Source organism: Panthera pardus, unplaced genomic scaffold, assembly GCF_024362965.1.
Source record: "Panthera pardus isolate Hobbes unplaced genomic scaffold, ASM2436296v1 HiC_scaffold_8, whole genome shotgun sequence".
NCBI classification, from domain to species: domain Eukaryota; kingdom Metazoa; phylum Chordata; class Mammalia; order Carnivora; family Felidae; genus Panthera; species Panthera pardus.
In genome coordinates this window covers 101285420-101311524 of record NW_026527013.1, presented here as the reverse complement: position 1 = coordinate 101311524, position 26105 = coordinate 101285420, and the positions used below count along the sequence as shown (strand labels likewise).

The following is a 26105-nucleotide window of genomic DNA, read 5'->3' as shown; positions in this document are numbered from 1 at the left end:
TGCCCCGCCCCCACTCACACTCTGTCTCTCTTTCTCTCTTTCTCTCAAAAATAAACATTAAAAAAATTTTTAAAAAAAAGGAAGACCACATCAATAATATCTATTTATCACTGTTTGAACAGATGTGAGAAATATCCCTAATCATTTCATTTACTGCTTCAGATGGCTCCATCTAAGAAAAACTATCCGAGTAATGAGAAAAGCTTATTGGTGAGATCAGGAAGCAACCCATTCTTTTTCCTTATCTCTACTGAAGAACTTAAGAACAGCAAACCCACCTTTTTTTAAATTTATTATTATTTTCTTTAAGTGGCTCCACACCCAGCACAGAGCCCCACAGGGTTTGAACTCAAGGACCCACAGTTCAAAACCTGAGCTGAGATTAAGACTCAGATGCTTAACCAACTGAGCCACCTACATGCCCTATCCTGTATGTTTCAATTTATCAAATTCACAAATAGTAAAATTAAAATCAAAACAACAATACAACAGTATTATTTCTTTCTTGGAATGTCACCATTTGGTATTGGGATAAAGGGCAGATTTGCTAACTGCTTACTATAAAAATAGTGGATTCCCCAAACTCTGTGTTCCTCCCCTGTAATGTGATCTACTGCATGTGTAGGAATACATTTGGGCTCTCCCCATCACATGGGACTTAGTGTTCAGGGGAAATACGGTAAACTTGATGGTCTTGATACTTGCTGTGCTGGGAATAACAAAGGCCACTGTCTCTAATCCAGGCATCTCATGCCTTCTGCCAGCATCCCCAAAATAGTAAAAGGCTAATTTATTACACTCTAAGTAGGAAAAAAACAAAATCCAAGACCTGAGAGGGAATACTTCCTCCTTTGCCTCAAATAAAGAGAAAGAAATTTTAATGGAACAACTTGGAAAGATCAATTTATGTTCCCCACAGATAAGAGAACACAATGGACATTGATATCTGACTCTTATTCTAAATACTGAAAATGTTGGGCTAGGATGATAGCGATTTACTGTTGCATTAGAATCAGCCTAAACTCCTAAACACTAACCAGAACTCCCCCCCGCCCCCAAAAAAATGTATGAGAGTTTACCAGGAACCACTTAGGAAAATCTGAGTGCCAAGAGTCAGCGTGCAGAGTTGTCTTTGGTTTTAAGAGGGGGCCCACCTACTTAGAAGGGTGAACCGAGTCAGCAGCTGAGACAGTGAATGTTATTTCTACGATTCTAGAGGCTAAGAACACAGTAAAAGACTCACAAGCCCACAAATGCAGAACAGTAGATAAGAGATGTATAGCAACAAGGGACCCCGTGAAATTACTCTACAAAACAAAGTCAGTTTTAAGAATCTGTCAAGCCCAAGAAATGTAAAGACATCTTATTCCCCTTACCTTTCCCTCTCTCCCAAGCTCCAATTGCAGAGGAGCTAGGAGAAAGTAGCTAGAACCATAAAAGCAGCCAGAAGCTTTGACTATTTTAGTAAGTTAGAAAGCATGCTCATTCAAAGGGACCACAGGACTGTAACGGTGATCAGATTCCAGTTTTGCACCACGAGCAGGAGATGAACTTCTCTCACTCAATAAGGATTGTGGGAATTAACATAAAGTCTTTTTTTGATTAGCCCTTAAAAGTCTTAGTTGGTTTTCTAATGTGTAATTATTTCTTTTGGATTTCTATATCCCTTACACACTATTGGGCATACAATCTTATTCCTATGATGTTATTCCATCAACAAATGCATTGCCACTAAACACTAAGGATGTATGGTGAAACATATCTGAAAGATTTACCTCTCTTCTCTTTTACTCTACTAAATGTATATAAATGAAGTATTGTAAAAAGCAATGCTAATTATATCCTTATCATTTAGTTAACAGACTTCTTGAATTCTAGTTATGCTTTATAAATTAATTTTTAAACTGTGTTTTATAAGCAGGAAACCACATTTCTAACAAGTGGAAAAGTACATTTGTACACTTGCTTAGTTTGTAAAATCTAAATAAAGGTTGGGTTGACAACCCTCCAGCAAACATAACTCAAAGGAGGAAAAGTCGTCTTTTCATGACAGAAATGCCTCACTTGGATTCATTTCCTTAACATGAACATAACACATTACTGTATACCTGTATCAGTTGCAATTTCTGATAAATGTATTGCAACTGATTGCCCTTTCTATTGTAGGTAATGGGCTTTTCTTTCCTAATTGCAAGAATGTGTGTGTGTGTGTGTGTGTGTGTGTGTGTGTGTGTGTGTGTGTCCTTAATCTACAATTCGATTATACTATACCTAAAGGTGGAATTTTTTTTTTTGTCCTGTTTAACCTCCTTGGAACTGGTGGGCTTTTTCAATTGCTGTCCAAATATAGCAGACTTTCAATCTTTAAAGAATTTCTCTTCCCTGATGCTTACAGGATATTCTTACTTCCTGAACTCCTAACTCAGTCTATTTTCCATGTTTCTTAACTTCTCTTTCATGTTTTCAATCTCTTTATCTTTTTGTTCTATATCTGCTCATCCAGACTAGCAATTTTCAGTTGAGAGTTTTGATTCACTAATTCTCTCTTTTGTTATGTCAATTTAATCTACCAAAGAGTTTTTTATTTTTAATTTCACCAACTTTTGTTATTTACAGAATTTGCAATTGGTCCTTTATCATTCTGCTTGTTCTTGTTTACTCCTTTTCTTATTGTAAGTTATCATTTCATTTGAAATTCTTAAACATTCTCATTTTTAAGTGCTTTTTTTGAGAATGTATTCTCTTTCTTCGGATGTCAATCATCCTATTAAGTATGTCTGCTGTCCCTTATGGCAACAGATTTCCTTACATGTCCTAAAATACTTGTTTGCAACCAGACCTTACGTGGAAGTTTTATTCTTTGTGAGTTCTTTCCTGCCATGTTGTTTCATGCTTGCTCAGACTATCCCCCTGGAGTTGCATAGCTCCAGAGTAGGTCTTAAATTAGAAAGATTGGGGCTTTGGTTCCACATGGGTAGAGCTCTATTCCAGATGCCACATCCACACAGAACATATGGTTACTATTTCCATTTTTGCATAGCTGCCTCTTTGGCCCACAGGAAAACACCAACAGTGTCAGGTGGAGTTATTTCAGGTCTACTTTTATGGCCTAGAAACATGGTCCCACCTCCCTGGTTTATGCAGACAGCCCAGTTCCAATCTCCTACCATTTGCAAGACACATTTGGCATTCTTAAAATGTCTAGCAATCTATACTCTCTTAAATTTGGCTTAAACACCCACTTTTTAAGCTCTGGCCCACATGACCCAGGTTTCTGAGAGCCAGACAGCATCAACATCCACTCATTACTAAGGGTTTCCTGTCTATTCATAGTCTGCAGGGGTTTTCTTTGTCTCAAACATAACTAGAATACAGTTACTTATTTCTCTGAAAGTTTTTCACATTGCATTCTCATAAATTTAAAGCAAAGAGGAGGCAGATTATACAGGTGCTTTCACTGACATTTTAATCTGCAATCCTGTTGCAAATTGTGTGAGGGGGAGAGTATGATGTGACTCAGGAAGAAAGGATGTGTGCTACATTTGACTTTGATCCTAATTCAAGAAAGCAGGTCAAAAGCTATTTTTTAAAAACATAATTTTAGTAGCATGTAACTTTAAAAAATACTACTTTCAATAATAGTTTTGGCTTTTCAAAATTTTCTCAAATTCCAATTCTGTCACATATTATAACTATTCTTATTTTCACTTTTTGTCTTTACCAACGTATTCTTATCATTTGCTAGCCTCAGTTATATACCATATAGCACTTAATATCTTCCTGATACACCATGGAAAACCCACCAGCCTTTTGTATCTACTCCTTTTTTATTTTTTTCATCTCTACTGAGGTATTATTTACATTGTCTTAACTTTATTCACTGTAAGGGTAAAACTCAGTAAGTTTCAATCACTATGTAGAGCTATACAAAAATAATCACAATGCAGTTTTGTAACTTTTTCATCACCCCCCAATTGTGCCTTGAGTCTTATTTGTAGCCAATCACCACTCCTCCAGCCCCACTCTCAGCCACATGCAACCACAAAAGGACTTTGTCCCTCTTCTTTAAATATGCCTTTTCTGGCATTTCAATCATAAATGGAACCATATAATATGTAGTTTTAATCATCTCGCCTCTTTCACTTAGCAGGGATTGGGAAGCCATAATCTGTAGGCCAAATCTAGTCTGCCATGTATTTTTGTAAACAAAACTTATTGGAACATAACCAGGTTCATTCTATATTGTCCATGGCTGCTTTCACACTACAAGAGGAGAGGTGATTAGTTGCAACAAAGATTATATGGCCCACAAACCCCAAAGTATTTACTATCCGGCCTTTTACAGAAAAAATTTGCTGACTTGACTTAGTAAAATATTTTTGAGGTTCATTCACATTGTAGTATGTATCAATAGTCAGTACATTATTCCTTTTTTATTGCTGAAGAGTAAGTTATTGCATGAAAAACCACATTTTGTCTATCTACTTACCAACTGATGGATATGTGGACATTTTCTAGTTTTTAGTTGTTACGAATAACTCTGCTATAAACATTTTGTGTACATGTCTCAATCTAGACGTGTGTTCTCACTTTTCTTACAGATTCCTAGGAACTGAATTGCTGGGTTATATGCTAAGTTTCTGATTAACTTTAAAAGAAACTGACAAACTGTTTTCCAAAGTGACTGTCCCATTTTATGTTCCCAAGAACATTTGAGAGTTCCAGATTCTCTTTATCCTTGCCAATACTTGGTATTGCCTGTCTTTTAAATTATAATCATTGTAGGGTGCCTGGGTGGCTCAGTTGGTTAAGTGTTCAACTCCTGGTTTCAGCTCAGGTCATGATCTCACAGTTCTAGGAGTTTGAGCCCAGCGTCAGGCTCTGCACTGACAGTGCTAAGCCTGCTTGGGATTCTCTCTCTCTCTGCCTCTCCCATTATGTGCACTCACTCTCCTGCTCTCTCAAAATAAATAAATAAACTTAAAAAAAAGAATTAAAAAAGATTTCAAATTATAATAATTGTATTGACTACATAGGTGGATTTTATGGTTTAAATTTGCATTTGCCTAATGACTAATGATGCTGAACACTTTTTCATGTGGTCATTTGTCATTCACCCTTTTATCTTTGGTGAACACTTCTATTCAACTGTCTTATCCATTGATAATTTGGGTTGTCTTCCTATTATTGATTTGTAGGAGTTCTTTATATATTCTGGATATAAGCTTTGTCAGATATATGATTTGCTAATATTTCTTCCAGTCTGAAACTTGGCTTTTCAATCTCTTAGTGGTGTCCTTTGAAGTGTAAATATTCAATTTAATGAAGTTCATAAAGGTTTATTTCTGGATTCAAAAGTTTATCCATTTATCTATGTGTCTTTCTTTTTGCTAACTTCATCAATGTGAGTTTATAAGAAGTACTGAAATTGTGTAATGTTAATATTCCAAATTTCCTGTTTTCAAAAATATTTTGGCCATTCCAGGTCCTTTGCATATCTACATGTATCTTAGGATTAGTCTGTCAATTTCTACCAAAAATAAAAAACATGGAATTTTAATAGGGATTACATTGATTCAATTTGGGAAGAATTATCACCTTAATATTAAGTCTTCCAATCAATCCACTGAACAAAGTAAGTCTATCTATTTATTTAAAGCTTTAATTTTGTCCAGCAATGTTTTGTTGTTTTTAGTGTACAAATTTTGCACTGTTTTTGTTAAATTAATTCCTAAATATTTTCATCTTTTTAATACAACTGCAATAAATTGTTTTATTATTTTTTGGACTGTTCTTATATAGTATCTAGACATAGAACTGATTTCTATATGTTGACTTATATCCTGCAACCTTCCTTGCTGAACATGTTTACTACTTGTAGTACTGTATTTGTATATTTCCTAGGAGTTTCTAAATATAGTTTTTACATTTTATCTGTGAATAAAGGCAGTTTTACCACTTCCTTTACAATCTGGATGTCTTTATTTTTCTTGCCTGACTGCACTGTCTAGAACCTCCTATGCAATACCGAATAAAAGTGGTTAACAAGGAGACAGTGAATGACACTGCCTTCCTCCCGATCTTAGAAGAAAACATTCTGGCTTTCACCACTAAAATGAATGAATATGAATATGATAGAGTGCCTGGCTGGCTCCGTCAGTAGAGCACGCAACTCTCGATATCAGTGTTATGAGTTCAAGTCCCATGTTGGGTGTGGAGACTGCTTTAAAATGTTTTTTTTTTTTTTTTTTAAACGTTTATTCATTTTTGAGAGACAGAGAGAGACAGAGCATGAGCGGGAAGGGGCAGAGAGAGTAGAGGGAGACACAGAATCCAAAGCAGGCTCCAGACTCTGAGCTGTCAGCACAGAGCCCGACATGGGGCTCGAACTCACGAACTGAGAGATCATGACCCGAGCTGAAGTCGGACGCTCAACCGACTGAGCCACCCAGGTGCCCCTGGAGACTGCTTTAAAGAGAAAATATGTGAATATGATCTATAGGGGTTTTTTTTTTTTGTTTTTTTTTTTGTTTGTTTTTAACAAAAGCCCTTTGTTTTTTATTATTATTATTTTTTTTTTCCCTGTCTTGTTGAGATTATTTTTTTTGTGAATGGGTGTTGACAGTTTGGTAAATGCTTTCTCTAACTCTACTGAGATGATTATATGGTTTTATTCTTTATTTTATTAATGTAGTGTATTACATTAATTGAATTTTGGATCTTAAACCATCTTTGAATTTCTGGGACAAATTCCCTTTGCTCATGGTATATAATCCGCCTCATATGTGGCTGAATTTGATTTGCTAATATTTTAAGGATTTTTGCATCTATGTTCAAGAGAGATACTGATCTGCCATTTTATTTTCTTGAGATGTCTTTGGCCTGGCTTTGAAGTCAGTTAAATTGGCCTGACAAAATAAACCGGGGGGTGTTGTCTTCTCTATTTTCTGAAAGAGTTTGTGAAGAATTAACATTATTTCTTCAAATATTTGATAGAATTCATCAAATCTGATCTTGGGATTTTCTTTGTGGGAAGATTTTTAATCCTCATTCCATTTCTTTACTTTTTTAGAAGTGTATGCATGTCTTCTAGTCTTAAATCAGTCTTTGCAATTTGCCTCTTTCTAGTAACTTGTATCTAAGAGTTCATCCATTTTACTTTAGTTTCCACACTGATGACATAAAATTCATTCATAATATTCCTTTATAATACTTTCAAGTTGTGTGAAGTTGGTAGTAATTTCACCTCTTTCACTGCTGACTTTGCTAATCAGTATCTTCTTTTTCTGGTCTAGCTAAAAGTTTATCTACTTGGTTCTTCTTTTCAAAGAATAAACTTCTAGTTTCACTAATTTTTCTCTAATATTTTATGTTCTGTTGGTTTCTGCTATATTCTTTATTAACTCCTTCCTTCCTTCCTCTGCTTGCTTTTGGTCTGCGTTGCTCTTTTTCCACTAGTTTCTTAAGCTTAGAAGCTTAGGCACTGATTGAGGAACTTCCTTTTTCCTAGATACGCATTTAAAGGTATAAATTTTCCCTGAAGCACTGCTTTATCTGCACATATAAAGTCTAAGGTGTCTTTCTGTTTTCATTCATTAAACATTTTAAAATATTTTAAAATGCTTTTAACTGACAAATATTTGGGGCTTTCAAAGATTCCTGTTACATGATTTCATCTTTTGCACTCTATGAGACTTGTTTTATGGCCAAGCATATTGTCTAACCTAGAGAATATTTCAAATATGTTTGAAAAGAATACAATCACTGGGTGGAGTCTTCCATATATGTCATTTAGGTCAAGTTGATTGATAATGCCAGAATCTTTTATCCTCTTATTTTGTGTCTACTTAGTTGTTCTATCATGTATTAAGAATAGGGTGTTGGAATCCCTTATTATTATTGTAGACACTTTATTTCTCCTTTCACAGTTTCACTTCAGGCATTTGTAAGCCACTGTTAGAAGTAGACACAATTTATGATTACTATATCTTCCTGATCTATTGACCTTTTTATCATTATGAAATTTTTTTATCTGTCTTCAATAATACTTCTTATCTTCAAGTCCACTGTGTCAGATAAGCTTTCTTATCATAAAACATGCTTCTTACACATAGCATATAGCTGGCTATTGTGTTTTTATCCAGTTTGACAATCTCTGCCTTTTAAGGAGAATGTTCAGTCCATTCATATTTAATGTAATTATATGATTAGATTTACTTTTGCCATTTTGTTAATTATTCTCTATTTGTGTCACACCTTTTTTTTTTTTTTATTCCTCTGTTCCTCCCTTACTGCTTTCTTTTGTGATAAATACTTTCAGTGTAGCATTTTAATTCCTCTATATTTTTTACTTTTTATTTTTTCAGAGTTATTTTCTTAGCAACTGTTCTAGGGATTATAATATGCATCTTAATTTATCACACTACTTCAAAAAAATAATTCCAGTAAAACAGAAACTATACTCCAGCACATGCCCATTTTTTTCCCCTCTTTTATACTTTGCCATATGTATATTTCACATATATAGGTCATAAACACAAGCCCAGGTGACAGGGACTTCAGGAAAGTAGACAGTGGGAACAAAAAGAAATCAGGCAGCAAGGTCTAGGGAAACCAGGTGACAGAGCCCTAAAGAACACAGGCTGTGGGAACCAAACGAAACTAGGCAGTAGGGAGTAAAGTTTGCTAGGAAGTGGGGACAAATGAAGCCAGGCAAGAGGCCCACAGGATGTGGAAAAAGAAAGATACCAAGAGCTTATCCCCTCTGTGTAGATGTCACCCCCACAGCCTGGACCTCTCTCTAGATAGCCCCCTCCCTACCCAGGTGGTGGTCCCCTCCCCCAGGCCAATACTGGGACAGACCCAGAGCCCCCTTCTCTCTCAGAGGCCTGGGCTGGTTGCAGCCAATGGGCCCCAGCCCCAGCCCCATCCCTGGGACCTCAGGAAGTCCCAGTCCCAGTCCCTCCCACTGGCTGCAGAAGCAGTGGGGTTGGGGGGGGCGGGCGGGTGGTAGGTAGAGAAAGAGAAAAGAGACAGCTTGGTAGGGGGAGCGCACCTAGCAGCCACAGAGGGAGGTAGGGAAAGGGAGGTGGGGGCCAAGAAAGGAGAAGCTCCAAGGCAGGCTGGCAGATGGGCTTGGGCTCGCAGCATCTCCCTGGTGGCAGTGGGGGTGACAAGTTCTCCAGCCCTGGGCTGCGCAGCCACTAACATGGGTGCCCATGCAGGCACCCCACCCCCTACACAGCAGTGCCTCTGGTGCTCAGCAGGCCTTATGATAAGAAAGCTTATCTGACACAGTAGACTTATTGCTTTATATGATTTTACGTGTTTCAAATGTGGAAAAATGAGAAAAATATATCTACAGACTCTTTTATATTTACCCAAACATTACCATACTCAAGACTCTTGACTTCTTTGCACAGATATGAATTAACATCTGGAGTCATTTCTTTTCAGCCTGAAGAATTTCCTTTAGTATTTCTCACAAGATGGTCTACTAGCAGGAAATTCTCTCAATCTTTGTTTACCTGAGAATAATTCACTTTTATCGTAGAAGACTAGGTTTTCTGGATACAGAATACTTGGTTGACCATTTTTTGCTTTCAACATTTTCAATATGTCAGGCTTTATGGTCCCTACTGCTTCAGATGGAAAAGTCAGCCATTAAATGTATTATTAGTTCCCTATGTGTAATGATTCATTTTCTTCATCTAGCTTTCAAGATTTTCTTTTTTCCTTTGGCTTTTAACAGTTTAAGTATGATGTGTCTGTGTGGGTTCTCTTTATGTTTTCCAACTTGGGGTTTATGGAGATTCTTGAATCTATAGATTGCTTTTCATTAAATCTGGAAAGTTTTCTGCCATTATTTCTTCATACATTTTTAAGTCTTCTCTCTTTCTTCTCTCCTGGGTCCCCCATTACATGTATGTGTATCTACTTAATGTTTTCTCACAAACCTCTGAGGCTCTGTGGACTTTTCTTCAATCTGTCTCTATTCTTCAGGGTATATAAATTCTACTGATATATGCAAATTCACTGATTTTTTTTTTTTTTGCCATCTAAAATCTGCTACTGACTTCATCTAGTGAACTTTTGCTTTTAGTTACTATACTTTTTAACTCTAGAGCTTTTGTTTCTCTTTTATAATAATTACCTTTTTAATAAATTCTTTATTCATTGAGTCACTGTCACCCTACTTCCCCTTTAATACTTTACGGTTTTCTCTGGGTTTTTTTGAACACACTTATAATCACTGCTTTAATGTTTTTCTCTGCTAAATCCAACATATGGAGACACTTATATACAATTTCTAGTGATTTTCTTAAGTATGAGTCATGCTTCCTTGTTTCTTTGCAGATCTCTAAACTTTTTGTTGAATATTGGATATTTTAAATGATACACTGCAGCAACTCTAGCTTCTGATTTTCCTTGAGGGTTGTTGTTGTCTTATCTGTTTGTGTTTTAGCATCTTGATGAACTAAAAGTATGTTTCCCCTTCATTGTGTGGCCACTGAGGTCTCTACTCCATTCTCTCCAACCCCATTTTTTTTTAAAAAAATTTTAATGTTTATTTTTGAGACAGAGAGAGAGAGAGATAGAGTCTGAGCAGGGGAGGAGCAGAGAGAGAGGGAGACACAGAATTCGAAGCAGGCTCCAGGCTCTGAGCTGTCAGCACAGAGCCTGATGTGGGACTCAAACTCACAGACCATGAGATCATGACAGGAGGTGAAGTTGGACACTTAACTAACTGAGCCACAAAGGTGCCCCATCCCATTTTTATTTTTAAGGCTTGCTTTTTAAGACCTTTTCAAGCTGGTCTCCAGTGTTCACCTTGGTGTTTGGCTAAAGACTGATTAGAGATTTTATTTAATTATCTCAATCTAATAAGGCTTCCATTCCAAGGATGAGATTTGTGCGTGGAATGAGGAGGGCATTCAAAGTCTGAGCCTTTCACAAGATGGCCCCAGGTTTTACTACCACTAGGCCCATTTGACTCTCCTCTTCACATATTCCTAGGCTCCACAGACCAATGATGCATAGGTGGCTTAGGCCCACTTCATATTCTGCTGTGCATATCTACAGCCTCCGGTCAACCTGGGATGTGTGAACTTATCAATCCCCCATGACTATCTTGTCTCCTAGAACTCTCTATAAAATCCTGCTATTTCATGAGTCTTTAACTTGCCACAAATTGGACTAGACTAGCAAAGCCTTAGACTAGCTAAGGCATTGGTCTTCCCTGTTTGTCTGCAACTAAGTTTACTATTTTAACCTACAACACTGTGAGAGAGTGCCCTTTCTCCAGCTGGGGCTACAATACTTCCAATCTTCAAGGCTTGCCCCATCCTGGTTGAAATGCCATACCAACAAAGCTGGGCATGAGGAAGAGAGGATGAGGAGTAGCACAGATAACACCACAAGTCTGTCACTGGGTTCAGTGATTTTCATGAAGTTTCTCAATTTGTTTAGTTGATTTCTAGAGCACTGAATTAGTTGTTTTGACAGCTTTGTCCAGCTTTATGTTTGCTTTGTGGAGAGAGTGACCAAATCTCTCATTCAGTCATCTCAGATATTCCTTTTTTAATAGTGTGTATATACATATATATCATGTGCTGCTGCAGTCCAAAATTTAATTATACCAAATCTTGGCTAAAACTTTGAAATGTTTTTTTAATTGTTTATCTACCTTTGAGAGAGAGACAGAGAGCAAGTGGGGGAAGGCAGAGAAAGAGGGAGACATAGAATGCAAAGTTGGCTCCAGACTCTGAGCTGTCAGCACAGAGCCTGGCACAGGGCTCAAACTCCTGAACCGTGAGTTCATGACCTTAGCCAAAGTTGGATGCTTAACGACTGAGCCACTCGGGGGCCTCTTGGCTATAATTTTGAGATTGTATTTATCTCTAAGATCAAAGTGCAAGTTCACTTTTTTGTTATTCATATTCTATGCACAGATATGTAGCTATTTTAGACTAGACATATTAGACTCAGCTTCCCTTCTTTTTTGTTCCTGCTGGGAAAAACTCATTTTGTGCATGTGTGCTGTGTACAGGGTATATAGAAAAGTTAAGGATTTCCCTACAGCACTATAATACAGAAGCTACTAAAAATGTAATATAGTCACAGGCAAAATCATGCTAACAGACTAGATCTATTCAGTCTAGACACCATAGTATTTGAGCGATAGTGATAACCCACAATAGATGAAAGTAACATTAAGAGGTAGAGAAACTATGACACATGAAAAATAATGAGAGTAATGTCAATGTTTACTCTGAAAAAAAAAATGACATGATGCTAGCCTTTCAAATATTTGAAGTAGACTTACTCAGTATTGATACATCAGGCAGAGTCAAACTTAGGGGTATAATTTTAAATTCATTATGCAAAATAAACTATTTAACAACTTAAGCTAAAACAAATGGACTCATTTTGCTCTTGTGCAAAGCGATGAGCTTCTCTCACTGAGAATGATCCTAACAGACTAGATGACCACATTTTTAAGGAGTGTTTATTTAGGAGATGAACTAGATGACCTTTCAACCCTAAGTTTTTGTAATTTTATAAAAACAATTATATAAGAATTTAGATGGATAAAAGATAACACTATCATGAAAAACCATCCAAAATATACATCAAGATGATTATAATTTATGTTTTGATAATAAAGGAATGAGTTATAAAAACTATTCCTAAAAGACATGTATTCCACTGCACTCTTGGTTCTCAAAGGGCAACAATATGTTGGATATTACAAAAAACATATGAGAAGCAGAATATACTATTCTACCATTGTACAAAGCAATGATCTAGAATTCTGGTTGCTGTAACTTCTTAAAATCAAGAAGGCTGAAGTGGGAACAGAAGATAACTAAAAGAAAAAAGATATAGAGATTGTTACATAAAACCAGACTTCACTCTGAAAAGGTACAAGCTGAGTGGGTGCATTACAAATATTTATAAAGGACAGGAAGGGCACAAATAAGGTAAACTCAGATTTGTTCACCCAAACCTAGAAGGCAACCATTCAAACTGTGAAGGAGGTAAGGTTAGGACAAATAACAGAGGTATCATTTATTCAGGAAACATAATTTGCTAGGATTAAAACAGGTTATAGACTGAAAACAAATAACTTACCTCCTTTAGTTGATCAGCACTCCCCCATGATGCAGAACGCTGATGTGACCTCTTTTCGGCACCCTCTTCTGCCCAACAACTAGGTGTCTTTAATAAAAAAAAAAAAATGATAATACAAATAATAAAATAAGGAATTTTGTCTCTACTTCTTAATCTCACAGCATTTCAAACATATTTCAAAATCTTAGCACATACCAGTTAAGTTATACTAAATACTAAAATCCCTTAAGTGCTAAGATTTTTCATGACCCGTGAAATGTTTAAAACATTCTGTCATATTCTGAATTAGACATTACCAATCTACGACATCTCTGAATAATGTCATTCAAAACATTTTGGCTTTTTTTTTTTTACAACAACATTAATAACTTAAAAGTTATCAAATCAAAGAGAATTATGAAGATACACATTTTTGAGCTTTTAAAGAGAATAGCCAAACTAAATATAAAATGGCATTTGTCCTAAGTAAAAGAGATGGAAATGAGATTAACAGAACTAGCTCAGAAGCAGTGGGATTACAGATGACCTACAAGTCAAATATCTAGCTAAAGAGCAGATTGTACTACTCTTCCTACACTCAGGAAAGAGAGTATTAGCAATAGTATCCTCTTTTGAAAAACATCAAGCGTCTTTAAATAAAAATATAAAATTATTAAAATGACAAAGAAAAACATTAAATCTGAATGAACTTACTATGATCTGAAACAATACGTTAAAAAAAAACTTGAGCTACATGTCAGAAAAGAGTTTTTACCTTAAACCTCATTTTCAATCATTCAACCAGTAGCAGACACTATACCCAAACATAACACAAAACGCTAAATGCCAAATAGTGAGACCATTTAGTAGTTGTATAAAAAAGTCAAAATGTTAAAATATCATCCTTAAGATATGAGAAGACTCTTAGTGGAATGCAAACCAGGGAAAGTAAAAAGCACTACAGCTAGACAAAGGATAACGATTAGCACAATCAACACATATAGATTGAAAAATTATTGTTTATTATAGACTGAAAAAAAATCAATCCTTATGTTGAGGTTGATGCTATATAACTTCTTATGAAAAAGGCCTCAGTTCTACTCTATACAATTCAAAATGCTTGTGAACAACTTTTTAAGTAATTACCTCTTAAGAGTAATAATGCTCCAAAATGAAACCAACAATTAATTAAATGGTAGGTGAATAAAAACACAAACAAGCTGCTTAACCAACCAGTTCAAGTACCAAAGTGAAGCTGTTCAGTGATAATTGAGAGTAAAACAGTTTATTTTCATCAAACTTTCATTTTTAGAATTTACATGCTCAATACTTTTACTTTTCTACCAAGTGTAAGCATTAGTCTTGTCAAAACTCAAATGACTAAGGATCACAATGTTTAAAACTCAAAAGTACTTCACAGAAAAGGAGTCAAGTTTCTGGTATGTTGCATAATTATTTAATAATTACATTTCTAACAGGAATTATTTTCATTTGGTACAACTCCAATTTTTTCAAAGGACATTTATTACATAAACTGTATAGGTATCTCCAACTGAGAGTTAAATCAATAGCCACAAAACTTTTACAATTGCCTTACTACTGCCAGGCACACCAGTGGCAAATGGAGCTACATCTAAGGTCTCTTATCTCACAAAAGATCTTCTTTCTTCATACTATCATTCTTTTCTTAAAACTGAATGTGAAAACCTATATCATTATTTCAGAATGTAGTGTTAGTTATACAAAAGAAATAAAAACTAACTACAAAGGAGCATTTATATTCCTGAAATCCAGCTAGTAAAACATGTAGGTTTTTAAGAGTGCAAAACTATTAGAAGAGTACTCTGACATGTGGCTGCAGAATTACATGCATATAAATTGTTTAAATACATTCATCATAGTACCAACTTTTCCAAAAAATACTCCCCAGAAAGTAATTTCATTTTAATCACATCAATTTTAAATAAATAGAAAAGGTTCGAGTCTGTAAATATATTCTATAGACCACATTGTCCAATAAGACAGCTACTAGCCACATGCAACAATTTACATTAATGAAAATGAAATAAAACCAAAAATTCAGTTCCTTAGTCACACTAGCGCATTTCAAATGCTCAGTAACCACATGTGGCTAGTGGCTACTGGCTGCTATACAAGACAGCACAGATGTGGAACATTTCCATTGCTACAGAAAGTTCTACTGGGAGCAGTGTTTTATACATTTAATCGCAGATTTTTAACAAGTTACTTTAGTCAAAGCAAAACCAAAAGATGGCTACTTGGTTTATTAAATCTATGTAAAGTTCATGCTTGTGAAGTCACAAAAGATGAACTAATTTGTATCTAATTTATTAAATCTGAGCATTTGAGAAATGCTTTACTATTTAAATTCAATAAGCAACAATACAAAGCAGCAAAAATCCTTTCCTTTCATATCAGCAAGAAATTCCTTCCAACTAGATTCTCCATTAATCTAGAGTAGAATTTTATGAACTGTGCTACTTATAACATCGCTATTGGACGCTGATAAGAATAAAGATAAAACTGTTCTATGGCCAAATTAATTTGGGAAATACTGTATTTCATACTTCCCCATACCTCATGTACAATACAATTACCATTTCAAAAACTCAAATACACACTTTTTTAAAACCTGCTTTACTTTCTTTCTTTTACTTAAATGACCCCAGAACACTTATTTTACAAGTAGACTTATTAACACTTGGAAAGGAATATAATCCCCTCAATAATGTGGACTGTATCTGATTGCTTGCTCTTCAGCCAGCCACTTTAGGGGATTCTTCCTTTCTAGTTGCCTCCACTTACACTACCAAGGAAGAGAAAGTAAACCTTTTGTATACTTGAACAATGCAGAACTAAAGCCTATCTCTAAGACTACTGGCTTAAAAAAATTCCCTTGGAGTGATAAGGATACCAAGGCCATTTTCATTTTTTATCTTCACCTCTTGGAATTACCCAAAATCCAGCCCATGAAGCTTCCTCTCTAACCCTCAGGTCCATCCACCTACCTCTTGGTTTCCTGTGTGAGGACCTCTTCTTCTATGAGTGAATTATACAGAAAACAGTTCTAGTGCATGGGACTGCACACTCGTTTAAGAGCATTTTTAGGTTCACAGCAAAACTGAGAGAAAGTTGTAGAGATTTCCCATATACCCCTCATGCCCCACACGCACAGCCATCCCCCACCAGAGTGGTACATTTGTCACAACTGATTAACCTACATCAATCCATCATTATCACCCAGAGTCCACAGTTTACATTTGAGCTCACTCTTGGCAGTGTGCATTGTATGGATGTGGACAAATGTGTGACACGTATGCCACCATTATACTATCATGCTGGGTATTTTCACTGTCCTAAAAATCCTCTGTGTTCTACCTCTTCATTCCTCTCCTTATCCCCTAAACCCTGGCAACCACTGATCTTTTTACTTTCTCCTTTTTGGCCTTTTCCAGAATGTCGTATTGTTGGGATCATATGGTAGGGTCACATTTTCAGAGTGGCTTCTTTCACTCAGTAATGTATATTTAAGGTTCGTCCATGTCTTTTCACAGCTTTATGGCACATTTCTTCTTAGTGCTCAGTAATACAGTTGTCTGGATGCACCACACTTACTCATTCACCTACGGAAGGACACCTTGGCTGCTTCCAAGTTTTGGGAATTATGAATAAAGCTGCATAGATGTTATCTATGTCCAGGTTTTTGTATGGACAAAAGTTTGCAACTCCTTTGGGTAAATACCAAGGAGCACAAATGCTGGACGGTGTGAAAAAGCTACATTCAGTTTTGTAAGAAACTGCCGAACTGTCTTCCAAAGCAGCTGTAGTGTATCACATTCCCACCAGCAATGAATGGAAGTTCCCATTGCTCTGCATCCCGGCCAGCATCTGGTATTATCAGTGTCCTGGATTTTGGCCATTCTAATAGGTGTGTTTTAATTTGCATTTCTCTGATGACAAATGATGCGAAGCCATCTTTTCATATGCTTGTTTGCCATATTTCTTGGTGAAGTATCTATTAAGGTCTCTGGTCCATTTTTTAATCAGGTTGTTTGTTTTCTTGTTGTTGAGCTTTAAAAGTTCTTTGTATATTCTGGGTAATGGTCCCTTATAGATGTGAACACTGGAGAATTTTATAATAGGCTTTATTCACAAACTAGCAAGGGCAAATTAGCTCCTAGCAAGAAAGTACTTTTTTTAATATGCAAGAGCCCAAAGCTACTTCCACAACAACCCACAAAACCAAAAAAAAAACCCCAAAAAACAAAAAACCTAAGTACTTGAAAAAATTCTCATGATCTTATTTAAATCTTAAGTAAAACTTTTTTTTTTTTTTTTAAAGTAAGCTCTTCACCCAGTGTGGGGCTTGAACTCATGACCCCAATATCAAGAGTTTCATGTTCCACCAACTAAGCCAGACAGGCACCTCTTATGCAAAAGTTAAAAATCTATGTTTTATACAGTTAAATCTTTGATCTTGGAATTTAATGTAGTTTATAATCAATATTGGAAATATCATTACTGACTGCTAACTATTTTACAACACTTAAAGAGATGATCCTTAGTATTAAAGTACAGACCAAAATGGCAAGACATGAAATTAAATTACATGAATCAATTACATTAGTCATTGTTGTGATTACAGATCAATTTTAAGTTATAAAAAGTTTTAAAAGACAATTTACAAACCCTTCATTATTTATAAATATAACCACTAATAAAAAAATGTTTAAGCTTCTAAAAAGCTTTTATTAAAAAAAAATTTTTTAAGATTTATTTTTATTTTTGGACAGAGAGAGTGAGCGAGCATGAGTGGGGGGCTCGGCAAAAGGAGAAGGAGCCAGGAGGGGAAGAAAGAGAGAATATCTTAAGAAGGCTCCAGGCTCAACACAGAGCCCAAGGCAGGGCTCAATCCCACAATCTTGGGATCATGACCTGAGCTGAAATAAAGAGTTATGAAGCATTAAAAATGAGCACAGGGATGCCTGGGGTGGCTCAGTTGGTTAAGTGTCTAACTCTTGATTATTTATTTATGTATTTATTGAGAGAGAGAGAGAGAGAGAGAACGAGCGAGCGAGCTCGCACACATGAGCAGAAAAAGGGACAGAGAGAGGGAGAGACAGAATCCCAAGCAGGCTCCATGCTGCCAGGGCAGAGCCCAACATGGAGCTCAAACTCACCAACCATGAGATCATGACCTGAGCTGAGATCAAGAGTGGGATGCTTAACCCACTGAGCCACCTGGGTGCCCCTGACTCTTGAGTGCACATGCCTTTCTCATTCTCTCTCTCACAAAATAAATAAAGACTAAAAAAAAAATGCCTTTAAAAAAATAAAATTAAAATTAAAATGAGCAGAAAAAAGATAATGATTCTACTATTGTTATCCCTTTGTTCTTCTGATAATAGTATACAGGTATAAAGTTTCATAACTAGACACAAATATATATAGTTGTTTCACTTGTTAACAAATACCATAGAAAAGAAAGAGTTCTGCTGAAAAAGCTTTAGGAATTCAGTGATTGCAGCAGTTACATGCTCATTTTTTTTTTTTTTTTTTTTAATCACACTTCAACTATATAGCAAGTTATGTGTTCATCAGGTTAGACCAGTTTCAAAGTGTGGTCTGTGGACAAGCAGCACCTGTGTCATCTGGGATATTAGAGATGCAGATTCTCAGGGTCAATCCCAGAATTACTAAATCTGGAATTCTTAGATACAGTTCAGCAATCTATGTTTTAACAAGCTCTCCAGATGATTCTGATGCAAATTGAAGTTTGAAAACCACTATTAGACTAAGGAAATAAAAATGAATAATAGATTTTGCACTCAAGGTGCCTGCTGACCATATATCCACTCATTTTCCTTGTAGGCTAATATCCATTAACAAGTATAATATCAATTTGCATATAATTACATCTTTGGAAATTACCATACACTAATGTAAATACCATTTGGAGCCATGTAGAAAGTTATATTGAAAGGGAGAAATTTTTCTTTAGTGAGGAACATTAAGCAATAGTCCCTAGCAAAGGATTAACGTGCCTGCGTATTTAAGCAAAGTGTACAAAATCTATATCTAATTAGGCCGCAGTGTGCTCAACACACAATTGAATGAAAATCTGTGAAGTAATGGTTTGTGATTTTCCAGATTAGTAAACAGGGAACTTATTCAGAAGAGTTAAGAAGCTGTATTTCTTAAGGTTACGGTAAGGGGGAGGGAGAGTGTTAGCCAACTGCAATTTCTGAAAACAGGAAATACCACAGAAATTAATTATTGCAGGTGTGCTACACATGATAAAATGAAATAATCTGCCATACTCTGTAAGAAATGCTAATTTGAGAAAAAGCAATCATAAGTGTGCCGACAACCTTAACAATATTCACAGTAATTCTATTTCTAAGAATTAACCTGAGATGTACCCTCAGAGATGCAATGGAAATAAATTAAATGTCTATTAGTAGGGAAATGAAAAATTGTGGTATATTCTCACAATGTGACAACCACTGCACATGGATGACAATCCCACTTCAGTAAGCAAATACACACAAACAGAAAAGCGCTAGAAAGAGATATTTCAAACTATAAATAGTAGTGAGGATTCTAGATTATGCTATTGTAAATCCATAATTTTTTTCAGCTGAATGAGAATAAAAATCGGGGAAAAAAAGACTTAAAATCATGTTTAGGAACATTGAATGGAATGGGAAAATGCTATGACTTATTAAAAAGGTTACAAAATACTACCTATGTGAATTCTATTTTTAAAAGCCTTTATTTTTACTTATTTTTTAAATGTAAATAATAAAAATATAGAAAGATACATATCAAATAAGAAATGGCTATGTCTGGATGTTAGGCATATAGGCAACTAATTAAGTGTTTTTTTGGTATTTTCTAAATTTTCTACAATGATGACTATTTTCAAAATTTACAACAGGATTTTTTAAAAAATAATACTAAGACAGCTCTGCTATATGACCGGTAAGTGTGCACACACCTACACTAAGGAAGCCCTCCTAACTTCAGACACAAATGTCAAATCTATTTTGGGAGACAGACTACACATTACATTAAGTTAGAATGTTAGTAGGGGCGCCTGGGTGGCTCAGTCGGTTGAGCGTCCGACTTCAGCTCAGGTCACGATCTCTCAGTCTGTGGGTTTGAGCCCCGCATCAGGCTCTGGGCTGACAGCTCAGAGCCTGGAGTCTGCTTCAGATTCTGTGTCTCCCTCTCTCTCTGCCCCTCCCCTGCTCAGGCTCTGTCTCTCTGTCAAAAATAAATAAAAACATTAAAAAAAAATTAACTTTATAAAAAAAAAAAAGAATGTTAGTATACATTACATAAAATATTTTTCAGGTTTCTTTTGACTAGGAGGGTTAGGGTTTTCTCCAGACTATAAGGGACCCAGACTCCGGACTACATATAGATCACCAACTACTGGCTATGGAAATGGAGTTGGTGATTTTAAATTTCTTTTTTAAGTTTATTTATTTTGAGAGAGAAAGCACAAGCAGAGTAGGGGCAGAGAGAGAGGGGAGACACACGGTCAGCACAGAGCCCGATGTGGGGCTCAACTCACGAACAGTGAGATCATGACCTGAGCCAAAATCAAGAGTCAGACACTTCAACCACTAAGCCACCCAGGTGCCCCTGGAGTTGGAGATTTTAGAAAAGCAGGAACGGGGCGCCTGGGTGGCTCAGTCGGTTAGGCGGCCGACTTCGGCTCAGGTCACGATCTCGTGGTCCGTGAGTTCGAGCCCCGCGTCAGGCTCTGTGCTGACAGCTCAGAGCCTGGAGCTTGTTTCGGATTCTGTGTCTCCCTCTCTCTCTGCCCCTCCCCTGTTCATGCTCTGTCTCTCTCTGTCTCAAAAATAAATAAACGTTAAAAAAAAAAAAAAGAAAAGCAGGAACATTTAAGTGTTTAGAGTAACTGAAAACTGAAGGTCATTGAAATGTCAAACACTCAGAAATACTAGTGGTAAGTTATTGACGAGAATACTGATAGGAAGTTATAATTCAGTTCAGGTATGCCTTTCATGGTACACTTTAATTATGTGAAGGCAAAAGTATCTAAAAATGTTCTCCTGATAAAGTTAAACACAGAGCTACCATATGATCCAGCAACTCTCAGAGAAATCAAAGTATGTGTCCACACAAAATCTTGCGCACAAATTGTCACAGCAGTACATCAACTCATGAATGTATAAATAAATTCGAGTCTATACCCTAGAATATTAGTTAGCAATAAAAAAGAATGAAGTACTGATACATGTTACAAGATGAATGAACCTTACAGATAGCATACTAAGTAATAGCCAGACACAAAAGGCCACAAATTGCATGCGTCCATTTATTTGAACTGTTCAGAACATACAAATCTACAAAGGCAGAGAGTAGATTCATGGGTGCCTACCACTGAGAGAAAGAGGATTGGGGACAAACAGTAACTGCTAACGAGTACAGCGCTTTCTTTTTGGAGCACTGAAAATATTGTAAAATTGATTACAGCAACGGTTGCACAACCCTCAATATATGAAGAACCACTGAACTATACACTTTTAAATATACGAACCATACGGTATGTAAGTTATATCTCAATAAAACTGTTACTAAAATTTTTTAGGTAAATGAGGCAATTATAAATCAATCATTTTTCAATTAAAAAAAGCCATGTACTGCTGAACCTGAAACTCACAAGGATTGTTTGCACCTTCTTGAAAATAACTGGTATTTTCTGTCATGCTTTTCTTGACAAGTTTCAAGTCACAAAGAGGCACTAGTCAAGTAATACAATAGAAGAGGCCAGGAGGCACTGCACATTAATAACCCATCCAGTTAGGTTCCTTAAGTCACGTGGAGAACATGTAACACAAAAATTAAAGATGCAATGTAAAATAAAGTATACATTAAAAATATTATTCTCGGGGCACCTGGGTAGCTCTGTCAGTTAAGCATCCTACTCTTGATTTCAGCTCAGGTTATGATCTCACAGTCATGAGACTGCACTCCATGTCAGGTTCAGTAGGAAGAATGGAGCCTGCTTGGGATTCTCTCCCCTCGCTGCCCCTCCCCAACCCATGCGCACCCACTTTCTCTCTCTCTCAAAATAAATAAAATAAAAACTTAAAAAGATATACTATTCTCTGGCTTTTTAGAGAAACAGTTACTAATAGGCTACTGACATATAACCAGCTTGAGATAGTTATGTGAGGAATTAAAAGTATGAACAATATTCAATTTATTACTTGGAATGTACACTTAATAATACCCTTTCTGACAAGTTCTATCACTACTATTGGAATAGATTTAAAATCAAATGAGGAGATCTAATTTTCAGTTTTTAGACATTATTAGAATGTATTCTATGGTATTACCATCTTTTAAGTTACAATTTACCTTGGTTGCTGGGTTTCAAAAAATTAATTCCACATGTAAAAAAGTGAAAGCGATTTACTTTTTTAAAAAGAGCATTTCCAAACCCTTTTAACAATCACACTGGAATATAACTGCCTCTGAATTATCCAAGAGATAAATTACCTTTGTTGTTTCTTGATAGCATTTTAAAAAATCTCTCATACCTGAGAGAAAATCAGCAATATAGGTGACTAGGAGATATCTTCCCAAAATATTTCCACACGATTCCAAAGTCATTAAAAAACTAACAGTGCTCAACTGGTAGCATAAGACACCTAAGTGATGAGGAATGGAGGAGTTTCCTCAACAATGTAACTCCCCTTTCCCATACTTGGACCCTTCACAGATGTGAAGTGCCATTTCTTACTTGTAAGACTACACAGTAGGCAACGACAGCTACTTAGGACTGAATTACCAGGAATTATTTACTGAGTTTCAGGCCCCTACCATGCTGTGGAGTTATCTGTATAATTTCTACTCCATTTCCTACCAACTCAGACTTAATGCCCATAATCGCATAATCAATTGTTGATGTTAGTAATAGTGACTTTCTCTGTCCACTTAATTCAGTATCATTGTATTTAAGCCTGATGATAGTAAAATATTATAGATTCTAAACCAAAGGCAACTAACATTTACAAATATCCACCATGTCCTAGATACTGTGCTAGCAAGCTTAACATGGATTATTTTATGTAATCCTCATTGCAACAGTTATCTCCCCAAAATAGTTATCCCCCCAAAGCTACGAGAATTCCAACAGCAATGGGAACTGTTTTCACTTGGTTTATACTCATGTTTCCTATCAATGTCATATATCTTATTCCAATAATTCATTTATACAAAGTAGTTATTAATAAGTGGACAGGCAGATTACTTTCTCATACTATGCACTTAACTATGATTTAATTCTTAAATTCTTAAAGCTTAATATAACTAACAGATGTCTAAGTAAATGGTAATTGTTTATTACTGTTACAGCATTTTTAACAGAAAATTGATGGGTTAAAAGATATAAAAGGATGAGAACCAATGTAAGCCAAGATGAGAGAAGAAGAGGGCTGTTCCAAATAAATACAAACTACTTCACAATTTTACCTAGAGCTAAATTAGGAGTAAAGGCATGGGGGAAAAGACTAAGGAAAGCAGGTATTTTGCTACCTGTTAAATGTTTGTGGTAATGGGAGGAAACCCAAGTACAGGGGTATGGGGAAGGCTCTTTACTAAATTCTTTTACTTTTGAATCAAATGAATATATTACTTATTAAAAATTAGTAAGTACAATTTTGAGTTTCTGGTAATTTTAGTGATAGTATTTGAACTTTATGAATAAAATATTAAATATCTTAGCCACGGGTTTAACTTTTTCATCAGTACAGCTGAGTGTATTCCTTTGGCAACAAAAACTATTACTCCCTAAATTAGGAACATGACTACTTTCGTGTGGACTGTTGAACTCCAGGATTATACGATCCTCTCTCTGAATGTGCTAATAGCTGAAAGAGAAAGTAAAGGTGATCCTCAACAGGAAGGAATCTTTATACATTTACTCAACAGCCAGTTAGGGACCCGCTCAATAAAAGAAACAATGTAGGTCCCTGGAATGCAATGTAAGAGGCCAAGATGGCCAAGTCTTCAGACTTGTTTCCATTTCCAGAAAAGCCTCTCACTCTCCAAAATTGTTCCATCAACTGCTGCTTCTTAAACAAACTTGCTTAATAAGGGCACAGGAAACCCAAACAGCTGTTAGTAAGCATGACTTTTGGTCAGGAAATGAGTTTTTGATCAGAGTATAAAACTGAAAGTTCTCTTTCAGATCTATTACTATTTGAGGTATAATATCCACTCCTTTGATTAAAGTCCTCCTCAGTCAAGCTCTGTTCACAAAGGGAGGAAAAGGATCGATTTTTTAAAATGTCATTTAAATAGCAAAAAATTTATGTATTTGAGTTCAGAATTGTTGACTTTATCAAATGTAGCTAAAGCCAAATGCTAAGTACTTATTCCTGAACAGTTTCTTAAAAATAAATAAAAATAAATAAATTTCTAGAGAAAGATGCTGGCATAGAGGTAGGATCATAAAACCATACACTCAAACTTAATGAAATTAAGAAAAATAAATAAATATGCTATTTTATATACTTCCCGGCATGTTCAAACGTTTCATCCTCCAAATTTTAAAATTAATTTTATTATTTTAATGTTTACTTATTTTTGAGAGAGAAAGACAGCACGTGGAAGAATCCCAAGCAGGCTCCACGCTGTCAGTGAGAAGCTCAACACAGACCGATGAACGATGAGATCATGACCTGAGCTGAAATCAAGAGTTGACCGCTTAAATGACTCAGCCACCCAGGTGCCCCTGAAAATTAATTTTAAACAATAAAATGCCAAAGAAAAACATCATCTGAAAAATAAAAGCAGAGTATGCAGAATTTCACTTAAGATCTAACCATCCCACGTACTACCCCTCAAAGAATATAAAAATTAAGTAAGAGCAATTCTAAAGTTGCCTCCGATACTAAATTTGGAGGGAAAATGAATGGGGGGGGGGGGGTAGATAGGTAGTCAAAGTGGAAAGATTTACAAACAGAAAAGCTATTTTCACCTCAATTGCCCATCAAATTTTTAAAAACTGCCAAGCTCACCACACCGTTTTTCCCTAATAGGGAACAAGTGATGGGATGGATGACTCCAAAATAAATGAATGGATAGATAAATAAGTAAATAGCACAAAGCTAATTATTTCCAGCAATAAGCAAGATTTGCCAGAACAGAAAGACAAAAGACAAAAACAAACTAAGAAATAAAAACCATGGGAAAGAGGTGAAAGAAAAGAGGAAGAAATTTCCTTTTGAAGTTTCCCTTTCCAGCAGTGAATCCACAGTACCATGGCAACTATCCAAACATTCACCTTTCTCCCTCTCTGCTAGTTAATGTAAATAATAATAGCAAGTATTTATTGACACTTAATGTATTGGCCACTATTCTTAGCATTTCAAATGCATTAACTCAATTTAACCCTTATGATAATCCTATGAAGTATACTATTCCATTAACAAATGAGAAAACCCAGACATAGAGGTAAAGTAATTTGCCCAGAATTAGAAAGTTGGATAATGCTAGAGTGAAGATTCAAAACCAGTCTTGATTCCAGAACCAGAGCTCCTGACCAATGGAAAACAAAAATAAAACAGAGTTTTCAATATTAATTTATATCATAAAAAAGACTAAATTCAGAGGAAAAATATTAATCAAGACAGAGTATCCCACAATAATAATCAATACTAACCAAAAGGAAGATACAATGGACATAAATCTTTATACATCTATATTCTTAAGATATATAAGCAATAACCACTGGAAACATACATTGACAGAAATTTTAATTCAGTAACTGCCAGCTTATGATGGAACAAACAGACATAAATCAAAGGGGCTATATGGAAGCTGAATAATATAATAACACTGAATATGTAATGAATTCTGTATCTAAAAGTAAAGACTATACCTCATTTTCAAATACTCACAGAGCATTAAAAGAAACAAACACG

At 35.7% G+C, this 26105-nt stretch overlaps 1 protein-coding gene across 1 annotated transcript in view; it reads right to left on the bottom strand.

The window, feature by feature from the left end:
* GLCCI1 (glucocorticoid induced 1) overlaps window positions 1–26105 on the bottom strand; it is a 104699-nt gene that overhangs the window by 36748 nt on the left and 41846 nt on the right. Inside the window, exon 3 of the mRNA XM_053898288.1 lies at window positions 13135–13221. Coding sequence (XP_053754263.1) covers window positions 13135–13221 — 87 coding nt within the window. The remainder of the gene's footprint in view (window positions 1–13134; window positions 13222–26105) is intronic.